The sequence below is a fragment of the Falco naumanni genome, chromosome 7 (assembly GCF_017639655.2).
Source record: "Falco naumanni isolate bFalNau1 chromosome 7, bFalNau1.pat, whole genome shotgun sequence".
Taxonomy (NCBI): Eukaryota; Metazoa; Chordata; class Aves; order Falconiformes; family Falconidae; genus Falco; species Falco naumanni.
This window is the reverse complement of record NC_054060.1, coordinates 7,567,658-7,584,440: the sequence shown is the minus strand read 5'-3', so window position 1 is coordinate 7,584,440 and position 16,783 is coordinate 7,567,658. Positions and strand designations below refer to the sequence as shown.

Sequence of the window (16,783 nt, the reverse complement as noted above, 5' to 3'; positions counted from 1 at the left end):
CTCTCTTGGAGCCACCCTTTGTTGAAATGCTAAGATAGCTTTTACATTCAACAGCTACTTCTGCAAGTGCCTCATTTCAGTTTACTGAAATGGTTCAGTTCAACAAGCACTTAATCCCAAATTAAAAACGACTCCTGCATAGAAACTTGAGAAACACTCTGAGCAAGATCTATTAGCTCTGAACTTCTGAGAAACAACAACAAACTATTTTTTTCTGCTGATGTTTGGGGTTTTTTTTAGATCATGCCTGTCCATCCATCATATTTTAAATTTTAAATTGTCTCAAAATACAGATGATCTGCATTTCAATTAAAACTCCATTTTTCATCCAAACAAAAAAGTAACCCAAATGAGAAGTAATCTACCAGAAAATAAATGTGAAAAATTAAGGATCCAAGTAAATGCATCCAAGACATCTAATTATTTACATGAATGTGTAGAAAAGGGCAAACACTACTCATCAGCAAAAAAGCTTTTATTTTCCAAAAAGGTTGTATTTGTGAATCAAGGTGTTCTAACAGCTGTCAGCCAATTAAAAAAAAAAATCCAAAATCTCATTTTGCATATTTTTAGCTAGACTAAAAACTGTGTACTTAAAGCAAGCTCTCCCAGCTTGCTGTTTTAAGTCACTATCAAAATCACTCAATCTCAATAAAAGAAAAAATTGTAACATGCTAGTAGTGCTCTAAGGCCTTCACACTAAGGAGAAAACAAGCTCTGAAGGATAAATTGGACCAAAATTCACATTTCCACCAGTGTTACAAAGCTACACAGAGTTGCAGCGCCCAGTGGAAGCATCAGAATTGTTTTTAGTTATGTAAAACTATTAGATTCATCAAGCACTCAAGTCTACATCTCTCACCAAAGCATACCTTTGCTAAACCAACTCCCCATATTCCAATAAAAATGATTCAGCTGCTTCAAGACGACGGCCGGACGGTGACACACTGATCCTCACATTTAGATTCACAGCCATTTCAATAATCGGCCCCTGCCCCTGCCAGCAGCTGCCCCTGGGCAGCGAGGGTGGACTGCAAGGCTGCACTGCAGAGACTTTCACCCGTGTCCCAAACACTCCCTAACTCAGAGGAAGCATTTCCCCTTCCAGTCCCAGAGCCCACGATGAAGGGCTAAGCCACCAAAACCCAGCTCTCATGCTACAGAAACACAGAGTACTGCTTGCAGGAGAACTGCACTAAGCCATTTGTCTCGTTTCTGCTTTAACCCGTTCTCAACCACATGATGCCATCCCCTCAGGCTCCTATCGAACCCTTCCACCAGAGCCGGTCGTAACTGGCATCAGCTGAGAGGAAAATGCACTCTCCAACCATCTCAGCAGTTGTGATCACACGCAGCATCCCACCAGCCCACAGCCTAAAACTACATTCGTCACTTCCTAGGCACCAGGCTCGACACCAAAACCAGCCCTGCAGTCATGGTCGTCTTCAACTAAATCATCAAGGAACCACAAAGCGAGCATGTGATACCATCAAAAGGTTGAGCATTGATGAAGAGGGAGAACAGAGGGGGACACACCCAACGAAGGTATGTAGATGTCTTAAACGGAACACTCCTCCCTCCCCTGCAAAAATCAGTGGACATGACAATTATGTCCTCAGCCCCTCTGCTCTTCACTTGTTCCTCACCCACTTCCCCCTGTTAAACATGATCCACATCATCTCATCACATCTGAGAGAAGCTGCGAGGGTGTTGAAGACTAACTCGAGGCATGAGACACTATGGACAGTGACAGTCGCCCTGAGGACAGAACAGTATTTTGATACTGCAGTAAACAAGGCCCACGGCCACCCATGCAACAAGCAAGACACTGAGTAGCTGCATACTTCTGTGGCCAGTTGCTCCTGAAGAATGAAGAGCAGTCCTACAGAACAAACAGAGAACATCCCAGCACGTACGTCCTTGTAGGGTGGCCAAACCACGCTCAACCAACACCAAGTTTTGTTCTTTTCTAGCTACATGTGACACCAGGTATTCTTCAACAGTCACCTGTGAAGATCCAGGGTTTATTTTTAGTGTAATATACTATCTCCTTATCAGCCAGCTGATTCCAACACCTCCACCCCTATACTTCTGCTAAGAGTACAGTCTTCCAACACCTGACAATGCACAACCTCCCAGTGAAAGTGCCTTCACCTGGATGACAAAGTCACACGAGCATCTGAAGTCACATCAGAGTTCTAGAAAACCAAAACCAACCCTCAAGGATAGCATTTCTCTGTATTTTACCGGTGGGGAGGAGCATACAAACACCCGGAGGAGGAATACAATTTCTTCCCAACCCTTGTATACTGTCAGCTTCTGCAACAAGAGACGTGATCACTCCCTATTTTAGCATGCATGACTACTAATGCTGTTGCTCACAAAAATTATCCGGTCTTTTTTAAAATCCAGTTGTAATATTTAACTTCAGGCTTTTCTACCCAGCTAGTGGATGGATACAGGTGAATACAATGATAGCAGCATCTTGCTCTGCTTTATTTGCTGTTCATTAAAAAAAAATAAAAATGGGGGTGACCTTTGATCTCAATTTATACTTGTCAAATCAGTATTCAAACAAAACCCAATCTGGAAAGAAAAACAAATGCAAACACAACTGTGTGGCATTATGATACAACATCTGATTCCCACATTCCAATTCTCTTGCTCTCTAACACTGCAACGTATTGTGGACAAATGTAAAAATAAAGTCACTGATCTCAACTACAAAAACACCAAGAAAATCCTCAGACAATGCTGGCTTAGCTAGTGGAATGTGTAATTCCTGTCTTCACACTATCACTTTCTTTCATGAAAAATACTGGAAATATCTTTTTGCCAGGTTAACCAACTCTGACTTCAATCTCACTGACAAGAAAAGTATAGCTGAATAATTCCATTCATATGCAAATTGTACAGTAAGCCGCCAGTAGCAGCACTTGCAGAGACTCCCTCACAGAGATGAGCATTTATTCTGCCCAAATCTAATCTGTACTGACGTATCTGAAATGAAACAAGGCCGAAAACATACAGCCCCAACAATTTACAGGAGGTGTATTTTCAGCCTTGATGTTGTTTTTTTCTTTTACTTTGTGGGGTATTTTTAAATATTAAAGAGATGAAAGAATAGAGAACTGAGATTGCATCTGTTGCCATCACAATTTAACCACAGTCCATGTATTTATACAGTGGAATCTCCAAAATAACACTGCATCTGTTAAGATGACAGTGTTTTTCCATGGGCTGTGCTGTGTTATAGTGGAGTTACTCCAAAGCTATTGCTTTTGAAGTGCTGATTGCGATCCACCCCAAATTCTTTTTGTAATCTTCCTCAAATGTATTGAATTGTAAAGCTGTTGTTTCTCAGTATGGCTTGGGAACAACAAAACCCTAACACATCTCATCAGCAGGCATTTGGCACTGAAGCCTTACTGCTAATGCAACATGTTTATTTAAACAATGAACTACCAAAAGAGATACACAAAACACAAACCATGTAAAAACAGATGTCCATTTCACATGTGTTTCTGCTGAAGTCCAGAACCACCACCACATACACACACACTCAAATGCATTTTTCCCTCTCTGTGCCTGATTTCTGTAGGGTAACAACAAAACCAACTTGAAACGACCCTGGTTCATTCACTGGTAACGCTAGCCACATTTCAGAACTACAGCCCATCAAAGCATATACAAGCTCAAATTTTAAGAAGGACTCTCATAATCTGATTTAAGTATTAAATACATATTGCATGCCTATTGTTGAGACACAGTATCAATGAAAATATTTGCCCACATAATCACCTTACTCGAACGTGACAGAAATACTAACATTTTAAAGCACACACACAAGAAATCGAACAATCAAAACCTTCAGTCACTCCTAGACAGCATCCAGGCAGGCTCAAATCACAGTCTCAAACCAAGCCAAGTCTCAAGTTTGCAAGAACAAATGTGCTTTCCTTACATCCCCTTTTTGCGCTTTTGTACAGTGACAACTGCATAGACTCAGTCCCCATCATGGGTGTAGCCACTGGAAGAACTGCACGGGAATATCCATGTAACTTAATAAAACAAATTCAAGGTGCAGGAGCAACAGGACTAACAGACCCTTCCGGCATCCTCCTCCACAAAAATGGTCAGACATCCTTATTGGTTTGCAACTTTCCTTCCCCCAGTCTCAGTACTTCTCAGGTCTGAGAAAGAGGAGCAAAGTACACACAGTAACAGCATCTTTACACAGCTGGGTGTTCACTCTCTCCAGCCTTTCCAGGAGGCATGGCATTGGCAATGGGCCAATAAAACGTACATCCATCTGAAAAAAACCCAACAACAACAACAACAAAACATCCAAAAAAACACACTTCAGCCACAACAAACTGGAAAAATGTTAACTGCAATCAATACAGAACCACAAGCTGCTTCCACCTGCTGGGGACACAGAACCACCAGAGAGAAGAAGCAGCAGCTAAAAATCCCACTGTGGGACCAGAAACCATCGCAATTCCGGTAGGCTCCCCACTCCACCCCAATGGGTCTGTGAACTCTTAACACAGTTTTCGACATCATCATGTTAAGGTGTATCTCTTAACCCTGGTTCTCAGCTAAAAGAAAGGTAAAGCCACCTGAAAACAAGAACCTTCCACATTATTTAACCCCATCAGTATCTTGGAGAACAAACCACATCCCCAGTGGGATACATGAAATTTGACTAGAGAAGGCAACAGTAACAATGTAACTAAACATCAAAGGCCCCAGGAGAAAGCAACAAAAACATGGCAATAAAACTAATTTCTGCACCTGGGAAGAGCACAGGGGACAGGACAAACAAGGTACTTCCACTGCAACTTCAACAAGAACACCACAGCCAGATGTTACTTCAGATCAGCTGAGCAGTGCAAACACATGCTTGTTCCTACAACGCAGTGTCACTCCGCACACAAGAGGTCTGCAACGTGCTTTTAAGACCTTCAAGGTTCCTACTACTACAGATGGACCCAAAGGAATGTGACAGGAGCGGCAGGGAAGCAACACGTACCATGTGTAGAAGGACAAAATGTGAAGGCAACTCTAAACTGAAGCCAACGTAAATAATGAGGAAACCACCCCAGTGAGATCGATCCAGGGGTAAAGCCCTTCCACAGCACAAGCCAATTCCCTTTTAAAAGTTTGGTTACAGACGGTTTCCAGGAGCAGCTGTCACCAGACCTTTCTCCAAAATGCTGTATCCACTTGGTTAAGACTCAAGATTTGAACTATCCATCTTCATAAGATGACCTTCCACTTTCCGAAAAACTTCTGATGATTTTTGAGGGCTGCTCTACCACACACCATTTTAGGGTCTTTTCTACATTATAAACCACTTCGGGAGCTTGCTTCTCAAATATAACAAGCTGCCTGTCTACAAGATCAGGAAAACCAGCACCATGTCAATTTATGTTTGGGGAAGCTGCTTTTGCATCCAGGAGATCTGGAATTCTCGTTCCCCACCAATAACCTTTTCCAAACACAACACTTTAGCTCTTGCGAAGTTTCCCTCTGCATATATATCAGGAAGACTTCTCAAGCAGAGTACCATGATCCATAAGCAAACCAGATATAGTGTCCCAGTAAATATATATATCCTCCTACCACCTTGCTGAAACACTTCTTACAAACCCACAGCACCCTAACAAAAAAAAAAAAAAAAAAAAAGTAACTATGTGATGCCATCCTAACCTTGCTAACACACAGTTACTAGCAGACCCTTTCAACTGCTGCGCTTAGGGAAGTTTCATCCCATCAATACTCTCCAGGTTTCAGCAGAAATGTGTATGTAACTAAATACAGAGTGAACACCTCAGTCCGCCCTGCTACTTCATCTCATCCATCTTATCTAAGAACTGCCACTATAACACAGTTTGAAGATAATGATGTACTCCATACTTGAGAATCACACATTCAGCTGCAGCTACCTACTGTATTCCAGTAGTAACAAATGGAAGAGGTACTTCAAAGAGCACATTATCCCAGCTCTAATTTATGCATGCTCCCTCTTACCATCAAGCCATTTATTTTAAACCTGTCAGATATACTTGTAATGTAGCATCATGAATAATTTAAAAAGTAATCTGTATAAACCAAGTTTATAAACTTAACAGCAGGTACAGTACCTTTCATTCAAGCAGACTGCTCTCTGATAAAGTACAAGGGATCTTTGACTACTTCAGCATGTATTCATTTCATGCATTCTGAAATTCAAAAAATTCTTCTTTCCTGCCTCCAATCAAATCCTCTGCTATTTGAACTGTATTGTATAAGTAGCTGACTTAAATGAGTAGTGTACTAATTTGTGAACTGTTCATATTGAAGGAAAAAAACTAGAAAGTTTCTGGAAACCATCAGTAAAAGTGACCCGCCAACCCATTCAACAGCAGGAAAAAAACTCCACACACATGTGAAGTTTGCCTCCATCATTAAGAAATCCAATACTCTCTGCACGTCCCTGATGTTGTCACATTTAGACACCGCTCCCCTCCACAGAGAGAAAGGATATGCAGCAAAAAACTCCAAAACAGCCCACCTGTTAAGAGAAAGTGTTTTGATCAGAGGTGATGCTCACACTTCCAGGTAAACAGAACTATCTTTACAGCATGTAATGGCACCAATAAGAGGTTTGCAGATAACATTCGTTCGGACTGGTCACAGAGCTATTTCAGTAGCATGTGCCTCACTGGCAACACACAGCAAACAAACTCATTAGGTCACTGGACTTGCCAAACACACATCTTCACAAACGAAGTAGTCACAAAAGCAGGACACACATGTATTTTAAACTATTACAATAAAGCACATACACGTGCCGTTCACCTATTTCCTGCTTAAAAAGTTTCTTATTTGTATAGCGCACACACTTCTTTTTAAGTCAACTGCATAGCATGAAGTTCTCGAAGCACAACTTGGTTAGCACTTCTCTTCAGTGTCAATCTTCATCTGAATTACTGCTCCCAGTTATTATTAAAATGACTTTGCGTTGCTACAAACGCATACATGTGCTGTTTTACCGAAGTATTTACTAGTGGATTTGTTCCTCTAGAGAAACAATCTTTGCACTTCAGTGGGGTGTGAGGTTCCTTCTCCCCAGGTAGGTCAAAGATGACAAGCGTCCTTGAAGAACTATCTGGGGAGGCACTCAAACATACAAAGTGCTTATTTCTGCTCATACCACCAAGCTTACCACAAAAGGAACATTGTGGTAGGAAATGCACACATCTGGATATTCCAAAATTAATAAACAAAATTTTATTACATTAAAGCTTACAAGTCATATGCAAATCAATCTGTAAATAAATAACAATTTTGTTTTTCAGCACATTTTAAATAATCTTGTGCCACAACAGCAACTTCTTGAGGATATCAACACTGAACAAGTTAATTGGTGTCTTGAAAGATATCCCTAAGGGAACTGTTCATATTTAGCATTTGCAAAGGTTAAAAAGAAAAATTTTCAGTAATAAATGCAAGCTAAACCTTCAGAATACACCACCATGCTAACACTGGTTTTGCCAGAATGCATCTCCTTAATTAATGAATATGCCACACTATTATCAAACTTATTTAGCAAAAACAAGTAGTCCTGCCTAAAAGAACTAGAGCTTATTTCTGAGTCTGAGGACTTGGTCCAGCTCTGTTTGCAAGCACAGAACTATACGAATGAACACTGTGTGCTGCTCATCATTTGCTGGTCCTCGAAGTTTGTCTCAGACTGTTCAGGACACCAAAAAAAAGACAAATATATTACAACAGAAATCAGTCCAGACTGTACCTGTCATGGCTTGGCTAAGAGGGAAAACAAAAACAACGCAAAGAAACCACACACAAGACAGGCTGGCTAACAACCACAAACATGTCTTCATCAACTACTGTTTGTTGAGTTCTGCTTTTGTACAATAAAAAAATTTTTGAAACTATTCTTTTTAAAGTGGCTTTCATAAATCATAAAAACTAATCCAACTAACCTACACAAAGAAGCTGTCTATACAATTTACAGTGATAGAAAAATTATACATGTCAAATATATCAAAATACTAAAACAGTATTTCTACCTTTCAAACACATAATTGCATTCCCAAACACAAAACTCTTAAAAGCAGCATGTTCCATTACCACCTAAGCCCAGGAACCTTAAATGCTCAACTTTGTCAAAAAGATCTGAAATAAACTGAAACTACAAATCTGCAACAACTTTAATTATGAGACTCTCGAGACAATTACTCAAACTGCAGCTTTTTTAAAAATTTAGCATACACAATAGTTTAATAATAAACTGCAGATTACCCATTCCTATGTGCACACTCACACATATAAATAAAATACAGCTGCTACTTGATAACATCACAAAGCCAAATGTGAAAGCTTTAGACTAAAATCCAAATAAGAATGTATTTCATTCCAGAAATCAACATTCAGAAAGTCGCCATTGCTTGTCAGTCATCACCTTTTCAAGAAAATAAAATAATGCTCACCAACTGTAATAATTTAACTACAGGTAATCTAGATAAATACTCCTTTTTAAAATTATTAATTTAATTCAGTACATTTTGTAAGTTCTGATCTTCAGGGCCATTACTTACAGATGATGAGCTAGATAAGTTGTTTTCTGTGTGGGATCACAAAGTTAACTTCCAGTGTGAGAAAAACAGGTTTCCTGCATACATTATTTCCTCTCTCTCAAAGTTCAGGACCATAAACAAACTTCTCTACAATGAAGTCTGTGGTAGCTCACAATTCACACAGATTGAATGTACACATAATATAATTAATCATTTAACAAAACTGCCTCTTCTGGTCTCACCGACTTAATAGTTCCAGTGATCACTGGTAAAATCTACCACAAAGTAAAAAGGAAAAAAAAAAATATTTGAGAAGAGAAAAAAAAGCTTCAGTTTAAAGGACAATTTCAATTCATGTTTAAGCTAATAGTTTCAGCTCTAAAATGTATTTTAATTCTAAATGTTAGATGCTTAAAAAAAAAATAAATTCTCCTCACTGAAGAAATTTTCTTCCAGTATCTTCTTAATAAATGTCAGTTTAGCAGAAAATTAAACAGCGTTTGAAACAACTTTTCCCAAGGTAACATATATTGATATAAATTAATTATTCACCAACGAAGACAGATTCAAAAATCACCGTATGGTAACTGCTCAACACTAGATTTTGAACATGTATTTCAAGATGACAACTACTTCAGCATTACAGCAGTTGCGCTTTAACTATACTCTAGAATCAGGCTGAAGGAACAACTGGTCAGGGAAAAACTGACATAAAAATTAACAAAATAGTTTATCAGATCTGAGCGATTTCCTTATTGAATCAAATAAATCATGCCTTCTGTTGTACTGAATTTAAACTAATTTATCTGTCTTCTCGCTCTCTGCAGCCCCTTCCTCACCCCACTTCTCACAACCTACTTAAGAACCAAGGTAAATGTCCTTCACTTTACACACAGAATATTTCTCTCTCTCAAATGTTGGTTCAGCACTGAAGCTTCTAACACACATCATCCTTCCACACCCATTCCTCTGCTTTCTCATGTTCTCAACACATTTTGCCTGTTATTAGCTAAGTCACTACCATTTCCTAACCCTTTCAGTTTCTGAGTCATGCAAGCCTTTGCTCCAATTCTGGTATGGGAACACTTTGAAAGTACAATCTAACACAATCAAAAAAGTCAAAGTACTGCCTGGCTCACCGCTCCTTCCCATGGACCCCAATCCCCATCGCTCCCCTGAACACTTTCCTCCTCTCCTCCTTCTGGTGAGCCAGACTGACACCAATTCCTTAAACGCTCTGGCATTTTCTATTCACAGCCTCAATTAGAGAAGGAATTATCCAACTCTCATTTAACAACATTCACTAACCACTAGGCGTATATGAAAATGCTGATGTTAAAGCTAGGTGTGCTTAACACTGGCACTCAGGAGGTCATAAGGGTTTTTACTAAGCAACCTGGGAGAGAGATTAAACATACAGCACGAGCTACTGTTTATTAACATCAGAAACATAAAATATAGCCTGGATAGACAAACAAAAGCTTGGAGCTAACATGAACAGATCCATCAAGATATCTATCAGTCTCAAGTATTATCAGACATAAAAACATAATTTTTATACTGAATGTTTAACCCACTCCCTTTCTAAATGTACATGAGGGTGAAAATCGGAACCCCACCAGGCTCAAAGTAGAAAAGGAAGAAAACATCACGTTTATGCTTCATCTTTAACCCACCCCTATGATGAAATAGCCTCCAACAGCTGTAGTTCTACACATCAAATGCACTGTTACACCAGCATACACTTTATCTTAACGAAGGGTCTTTTTTTATTTTTGTGGTGTTATAACAAAATCTCAGGGAAATCTCAGAAATTTAAAAGGCTTTTTTTTTTTTTTTTTCTTTTAAATCAGAAGCTTTCCACGGAGGCTACCTGTATTTTAAAGAGGTTTCTGTCACAGAGCACGAACAGATTTTATATGATTTAGCATTAAAGGGATGGGTCTCTCCCCTCCAGTTGTAACTCCTTTGTATTCCTATTTAGGAATGCCTTGCTTGTTTGACCGAAAATGGAAGTGCCTTTTAGCTATGACACAGTATATATGAAAAACAAATAAAAATTAAGATTAATCTTCCTTCCACTATTGTGGGGAGAGAGAAGAATATGAAGAGATGCAAAACATCTGCTCTGGAGATCATTTTTCCCCCTAACAGCAAAATTCTTTCAGCAATAACTCGTGAAAACAAAGGCTATTAAACTGTAAACTACAAAGACGATCGATTAGAGGCAGTATTCAGCTAAGACAAGTTTTTCAGCCTATCTTCCCACATTTAAATGCCTAGATCATCTTCTTCAGAAGATATTTCATTTGGGAGGTTTTTAATCGGGTCATTTTAGCTAATTGGCAACTGCAAACACTTCAGAGGACTGGAACCTAAAATCCTAAGATACTGTTCCTGCATTGTTTTATTGACAGAGCTGGGCAAGCATTTTTATTTGAAGGTGTTCTGTACCAGGTAAGACAAGAAAAAGAAAAAATTCTAAGTGTGTATCCTAGTAGTTTAAGGATACACCAGATCTCCTCCCTCCTCCTCCCCTGTTTCTCCACACTACTCCATCCTTTGTAAGCCCTTCCCCGAAGAAGGGTACTGGGGTTTTGTTTTTAAACTTAAGAAATTAATCTTCCCTCTTGACAACAGCTCTAGCCAAAAAGTTCAACTTGTGGAAGTAAGTCTGCAGCTCTCCAGCTCTAGCTGGCCCTGCCACTACAACGCAACAGCCAGAGCTGGGCCTTAATTTGCAAGGAGTTAATTGGCATTCGCTGGCTAATGAAACACAATATTACTCAACATGCATTACAGACTCCATCTATGCCTTCTTGCTCGCCTTTTTTTTTGTTTGTTTGTTTGTAGTTAGCCTCACTGTCAGTGCACCCAAAGAACTTGCCTTTCTTTTCAACCTGAAACTACTACTTTTATAAAGAGAAGCCTCTCCAGGCTCCTGAATTCCTTCCCTTTACATTTAAAATGGAGAAAATTGATCTCTCCGTTCCTTCCCTCCAACAACGGCATATCTTTTTGAAAGCGAGAGGCACACAACAACGGCTCAAACACACAGCGGAAGAAACTGAAGCATCAAGATGCAGTAAAGGAACATCCCCGTTTCTGCAGACACCGAAGAAGAAGGAGCAGTTTTTAAAATGGTTGGGCTCCAAGACACATTCACCATCTCCCTGTCTACAGAGATACTCCAGAAAACAAGGGAAGGCTAATTTCATGCAAGAGAACCTCAATCCAGCGTGAGCCCGACATACCAGAAGAAAACCCATCAGCACCGGGATTAATATGGTGATGATTGCAGTCTAATCAATTGCAGCGCCAGCCATCCATCCCTGCCCCCTTTATTTCCCCTGCGCCCGAAGGGGGCGGGCACTGCAATATAATCACAGGTTTGAAACGCACAAAAACAAAGCCGGGGCTTTTGCAACTCCCAAGCAAGACAGACAGACAGGGCGATCCGCAGACGATAAACGAGGGAGGGATCCAGACATCTCCGTGCGCTGGGGACCCGGCTGCTGGCAGCGCGGTCACGCACAATGAACCACGTTTTTCTCGGTGCAGCACTCGCACACACGGAGGAAGCAGCTCGCACGCTGCCAAGTCAACTGCACAAACCTTAATGCTAAATGCAACACAGCTGCTTGGAAGAAAAAAAAAACCGTAAGAAAATCACCTTTAAGAATACAGCCCATCCGGCCGTCAGGCGTTTATGCGCAAACGTGAAGTATCAACCTAGTCGCTAATTTAAATAATAAAATAAAAAAATAACCAAACACCAAACCAAGAGCAGACTGTGACCTTTAGATTGCGGGATGCCACCTTAATTTTGCACCCCGAGCACAGCGAGTGAAACCCTTCCTCGGGAGTAAAGCGGCAATAAAAGGCAAGGCGCTTATTTCCAGGAATTCTTCACTCGCTATGGCAGGTTATTGCATACAGCCTCTAAACGCTGCCAAAGATCAAGCTCTTTCCATGCGGGGAAAGCAAGCACGGCTCTTCCCTGCCTGCAAGTGTTTACTACGCAGCTCGCAGCCCTGGCTGCAGAGGTCTAAACACTGCACCGGGCTCCGGAGGGGGTCAGGAGTAGTAACGCGGGTCAGGTGGGGGGAAACACAAAGGAGGGGTCGGATGGGCATCACGACCCCCTCCTCCGGCTCGGGGGCTGCGGCTCCGCCGACCCCGCGTGTAAAACCAGCCGGGCACCCCCGGGGGAAGGAAGGGATGGGAGGGAGGAAGGAGACGTGCAGCCCCGGGTTGTTCAACGTGCCGGAGGAGCAGACGCGTAACAGGAGGAAAACACGCACATCCCCGCGGGCAGGGGCGAACCCGCTCACCGCGGCGGGAAACGGCCCCTCACGGCCCCCCCGCACACCCCGCCGCAGCCCCCCGCCGCCCCTCACGCACAACGCCAGGAGCCCCTCACACACACACACCCCTACGGCAGCCCCTCCTCACACCTATTCAGGCAGGGACCCCCCCTCACACACGCACGCACAGAGGCAGCCGCCGCCCTCACAGGCAGCCCCTCACACCGGGCACCCCCGGGGGCCCCTCGCCGCCCCCCCCCGCCGACACGCACCGTACTCACTTTCCCCATTTGTTGGCCACAGACAAAGTGCGGCGAAGACGAGCAGGAACCCCCAGAAGACGGCGAGGGACCCTCCTCCAGCGCCAGACTTCATTCCTCTTTTTTTAATTGGACAAAATCCCCTTTTCCGAAAACAACAAGGAAAAAAAAAAAAAAGTCCGAAATTGTTCGCTTTCTTTTCTCTCCCCGTCCTCTAAAAATAACGAAGGAGGCAAAAGGCGGACGAGAAGCGGGGCAGGATAAATAAATCCACGTTGCCTGAAGAAATGAAAAAAACAAGACCCTTCGGACTGGTAAACCGGAGGGTTTTTGAGGTCCCTGGGTGTTGATCTTCCGGAGCAACCACACCAAAAATACACAGATACTCAAGATGTATTAACGGCAACAACAACAAGGCATGAAAGCCCCGGGGCGACGCTGTCTCCGGGGCGGCGGGGCGGGCTCCGGGGCGGGGGGCGCCGCCGTCTCCCCTCAGCGCTGGCTGCAGTGGTACATCGTGTACAGGAGTCGCAAACATGAGGCACATCGGGGCTGGCAGTCTGCATCTTCAACCTCCATTTTCAAACACCGCACACAGAGGCAGCGAGCACACACAGACACAAAAACTGGGAGGGCTGCGGGGGAAAAAGGGCGGGGGGGGGGGGGGGGGGGGGCGACCCAGACAATCTTATTACAAAACAACAACAGCTTCTTCGTCCCCCCCGCGCGGGGACGGGGCTGCCCTGGCGGGATCCCCGCGGCTCCTCTCCCCGCTCGGCGAGGAGGGGAGAGGGGGGGGAACACCCCACGCAAAACCACCACCCACAACAACAACAACGCCACAAGTCCGGCTGGCTGCAGAGGCTCGAAATGCAGAATTTGGAACGAAAATGAATTAAAAAAGCTCCCCCCCTACTCCTCCTCTTCCTCTCCTCGGCGCCGCTGCCACAGGCTCCTTCTCAAAAAAAAAAAAAAAAAAAAAAAAATCCAGGACACACACACAAAGCAGCAGCAGGGCGAGCGGAGCAGCTCAGCACCCCGCCTCCTCCCCCCGCAGCTCTCCTCCTCGCATCCCTCCGAGCCGCCTTGCCATCGCGGCGGGGGCGGGGGGGGGGACGACGACGACAACAACAACAACAACAACAACAAAAACCACCCAGCGAATTTGTAAATCCTTTTCCTTTTTTTTTTTTTTTCCCTCCTCCTCTGGGTGTGCGCGCGCTGCAAACCTTCCCCTCGCGCTGCCCAGCCCAAGGCAGGGGGAGGGGGAGCGGGGAAGAGGTGTGGGGGGGTGGGTGTGTGCGCGTGTGTAAGCCGGGGGGGCGGCGGGGGGACGAGGAAGGCGATCCGGTTTGCTGAAGGTCAAAGCCCAGGAGCTTGTTGCGAAGGGTCTGTAATTCCTCCGGGGAGGGAAGGGGAGGGGGGGAAGGGTCTGCTGCTCCTCCCAATTAATTCGCCGCTCGCTCGCAGCAGGGTTCGCGGCGCTCTGCCGCCGCGTCTCCCCCGTCTCCTCCTCCGCGCTGGCTCCCTTCGCACGACGGAGAGTGAGCGCTGGTAAACAAGAGCCCCGGCGTCGCTCCGCCGCGCCTGCCGCCGCCGCTGCTTCTCCTCTCTGCGGCCGCACGGGGACGGGGCTCGCGCCCGCCCTCCCTCTCCCGCGCGCGCGCGCACGCGCCCTCTCTCTCACAGAGGCGCGCGCTCACGTCCCCCCCCCGCGGGCTCCCCTCGCCCAGGCGGCGGCGGCGGCGGCGGCGGCAGCGGCGCGCGCGGAGGCGGCGGCGGCGGCGGCGGGGCGCGAGCGGGCGCGAGGCAAAAGCCGGAGCGGGCGCGCGCGGAGCGGAGCGGGGCGGCTGCAGCCCGGGCGGCGGCGGGCAGGGGCGGCCGCCGCGCAGGGCCCCGCCGCTCGGTCCCGCTCCTGCCTCTGCGCCGGCGTCCCCCTAACGGGGACGGGGGAGCAGGCGGCGGCGGCGCCCTGGCGGCCGCTCCGAGCATCTTGCGGGCGCAGGGGGGAGGTTCGGCGGGGGAGGCGGCGGCGGCCCCGGCTAGTGGGAGCGCCTCCGTGTTCTTTGGAAAGGAGAAAAAAAAATATGCGTGCACGTGTCTGTGGAAAGGGACCGCGTTCGGGGGAGTGAAACGCGCAGCGCTGATCCGCACATGGTGCGTTTATTTATCTGCCGCATGTAACCGCAGGCGCTGCTCGGGCCGGACACCGGCGGGCGCAGGCGGAGGGCCGCGCCGAGGCGCGCTGCTCCCGGGGTGCAGCGTGCGCGGCTGGGCTCACCTGCGGGGCCACGCACCCGCACCCGCAGCCTGCGGCCGCTGCTCCTATGCTGCCTGTGCCACGGCGCTTCCCCGCCGTGCGCTGGGCAGGGGCAGGGGCACCGTCACCCAGGCCCCAGGTGGGGGGGACAGGCCCAGCTGAAGCAGCGGAGGTTCGGGCTTTTCAGAATCGGGAACCGTGGGCCGTGTTCCCACTGTTGCGCCGAAGCTCATAGTAGCCATGCTGCACGGCATATGGATGTCCTGAGTAATCACAGATTTGTTGCAATACTTTGGCAGGGGGAGATACCAAAATGATGCTGAAGTATAAGAAAGCAGACATCTGTGAGCATTAGCTACACTGGTGTTGCGGGGTTTTTTAAAAGCTACATTAAGAACTCGGCTAATGTCACATTATTAATGGAAATGTCAAAATTAAGTTTTTGCATTTAAATTCTTGAACATTTTGTATTGCAATACCCTTCGCTTACATTACTGCATCATTTTCCACAACCTTATACAAGCTTCTCTTCTGGTAGTTTCTCCATCCATTTTCATACCATTTGCCCCATCAGAACGGTCCGGTATTCCTGTCTTAGTTACACATTAGCTCTCATACCCCTTAGGAAAGATGGAAAGGCTTTACTCTGCGTCACAGCACTTAGGGGGAAAATCATCACTGAATACAACAGGGGCAGAACTGCCACACAGGCACGTGTACCCAGGGCTGTGTCAGCATCCCAACAGTAAGTCAAAGCACAGGCACACGTCCTTCTGGGTGTAGCACAACCCTCTCGAGGTTCAGGGCAGGAGAATCAGGCATTTACATATGAAACTCTCCTGGACTGCCATGTGTGTGTCTGCCATAGACTTTATCAACTGCACGCAGGCTTTCAAGGCTTCACTTAAATGGGACCAGAAAGACCTTCATGTCCAGTAAATTTTTCCTATTGCTGTGTACAGCTGTGCGTATTACTAGTCCTGGATACTGAGCAGAACAAGTGTCCTTTCTGTGCGTATTATGGCGTTGATGCAGTATAAATTGTAATGTGTTATTTACAAATTAATGGATTGTTGTCTAAAGACAGAGCTGAAGTGAGAACTGGGTGTCTATCATTTATCATGCTGCTGTCATAAAGAACTTTTATTATTGTAAAATAGCCTTTCTTTCATTACTTTGAAGAATAGGGTAAGTCGTGGACAAGCGCGTTGTACTGGATGCTGTACAAACAGAGAACAAAAAATGTGCTGTGCCCCCAAAGAGCTCACAGTCTCACACAGACACAGTCCTACAGGTGTTGTAGCGAAGTTTGTTTCTAGAATCCATCAGGTTCCTTTAAAAGGGAAAGAAAAAAAAAAGATTATGACA

The 16,783-nt window shown here is 45.1% G+C and overlaps 1 protein-coding gene across 2 annotated transcripts in view; it reads right to left on the bottom strand.

Moving 5' to 3' along the window:
- Nucleotides 1-14,108, bottom strand: part of IGF1R (insulin like growth factor 1 receptor) — a 195,635-nt gene extending 181,527 nt beyond the window's left edge. For both annotated transcript variants that reach the window (XM_040599601.1, XM_040599603.1), the window contains exon 1: nt 13,177-14,108. In XM_040599601.1, coding sequence (XP_040455535.1) covers nt 13,177-13,270 — 94 coding nt within the window. In that variant the 5' untranslated portion in view covers nt 13,271-14,108. The remainder of the gene's footprint in view (nt 1-13,176) is intronic.
- Between the last annotated feature and the right edge of the window lie 2,675 nt (nt 14,109-16,783).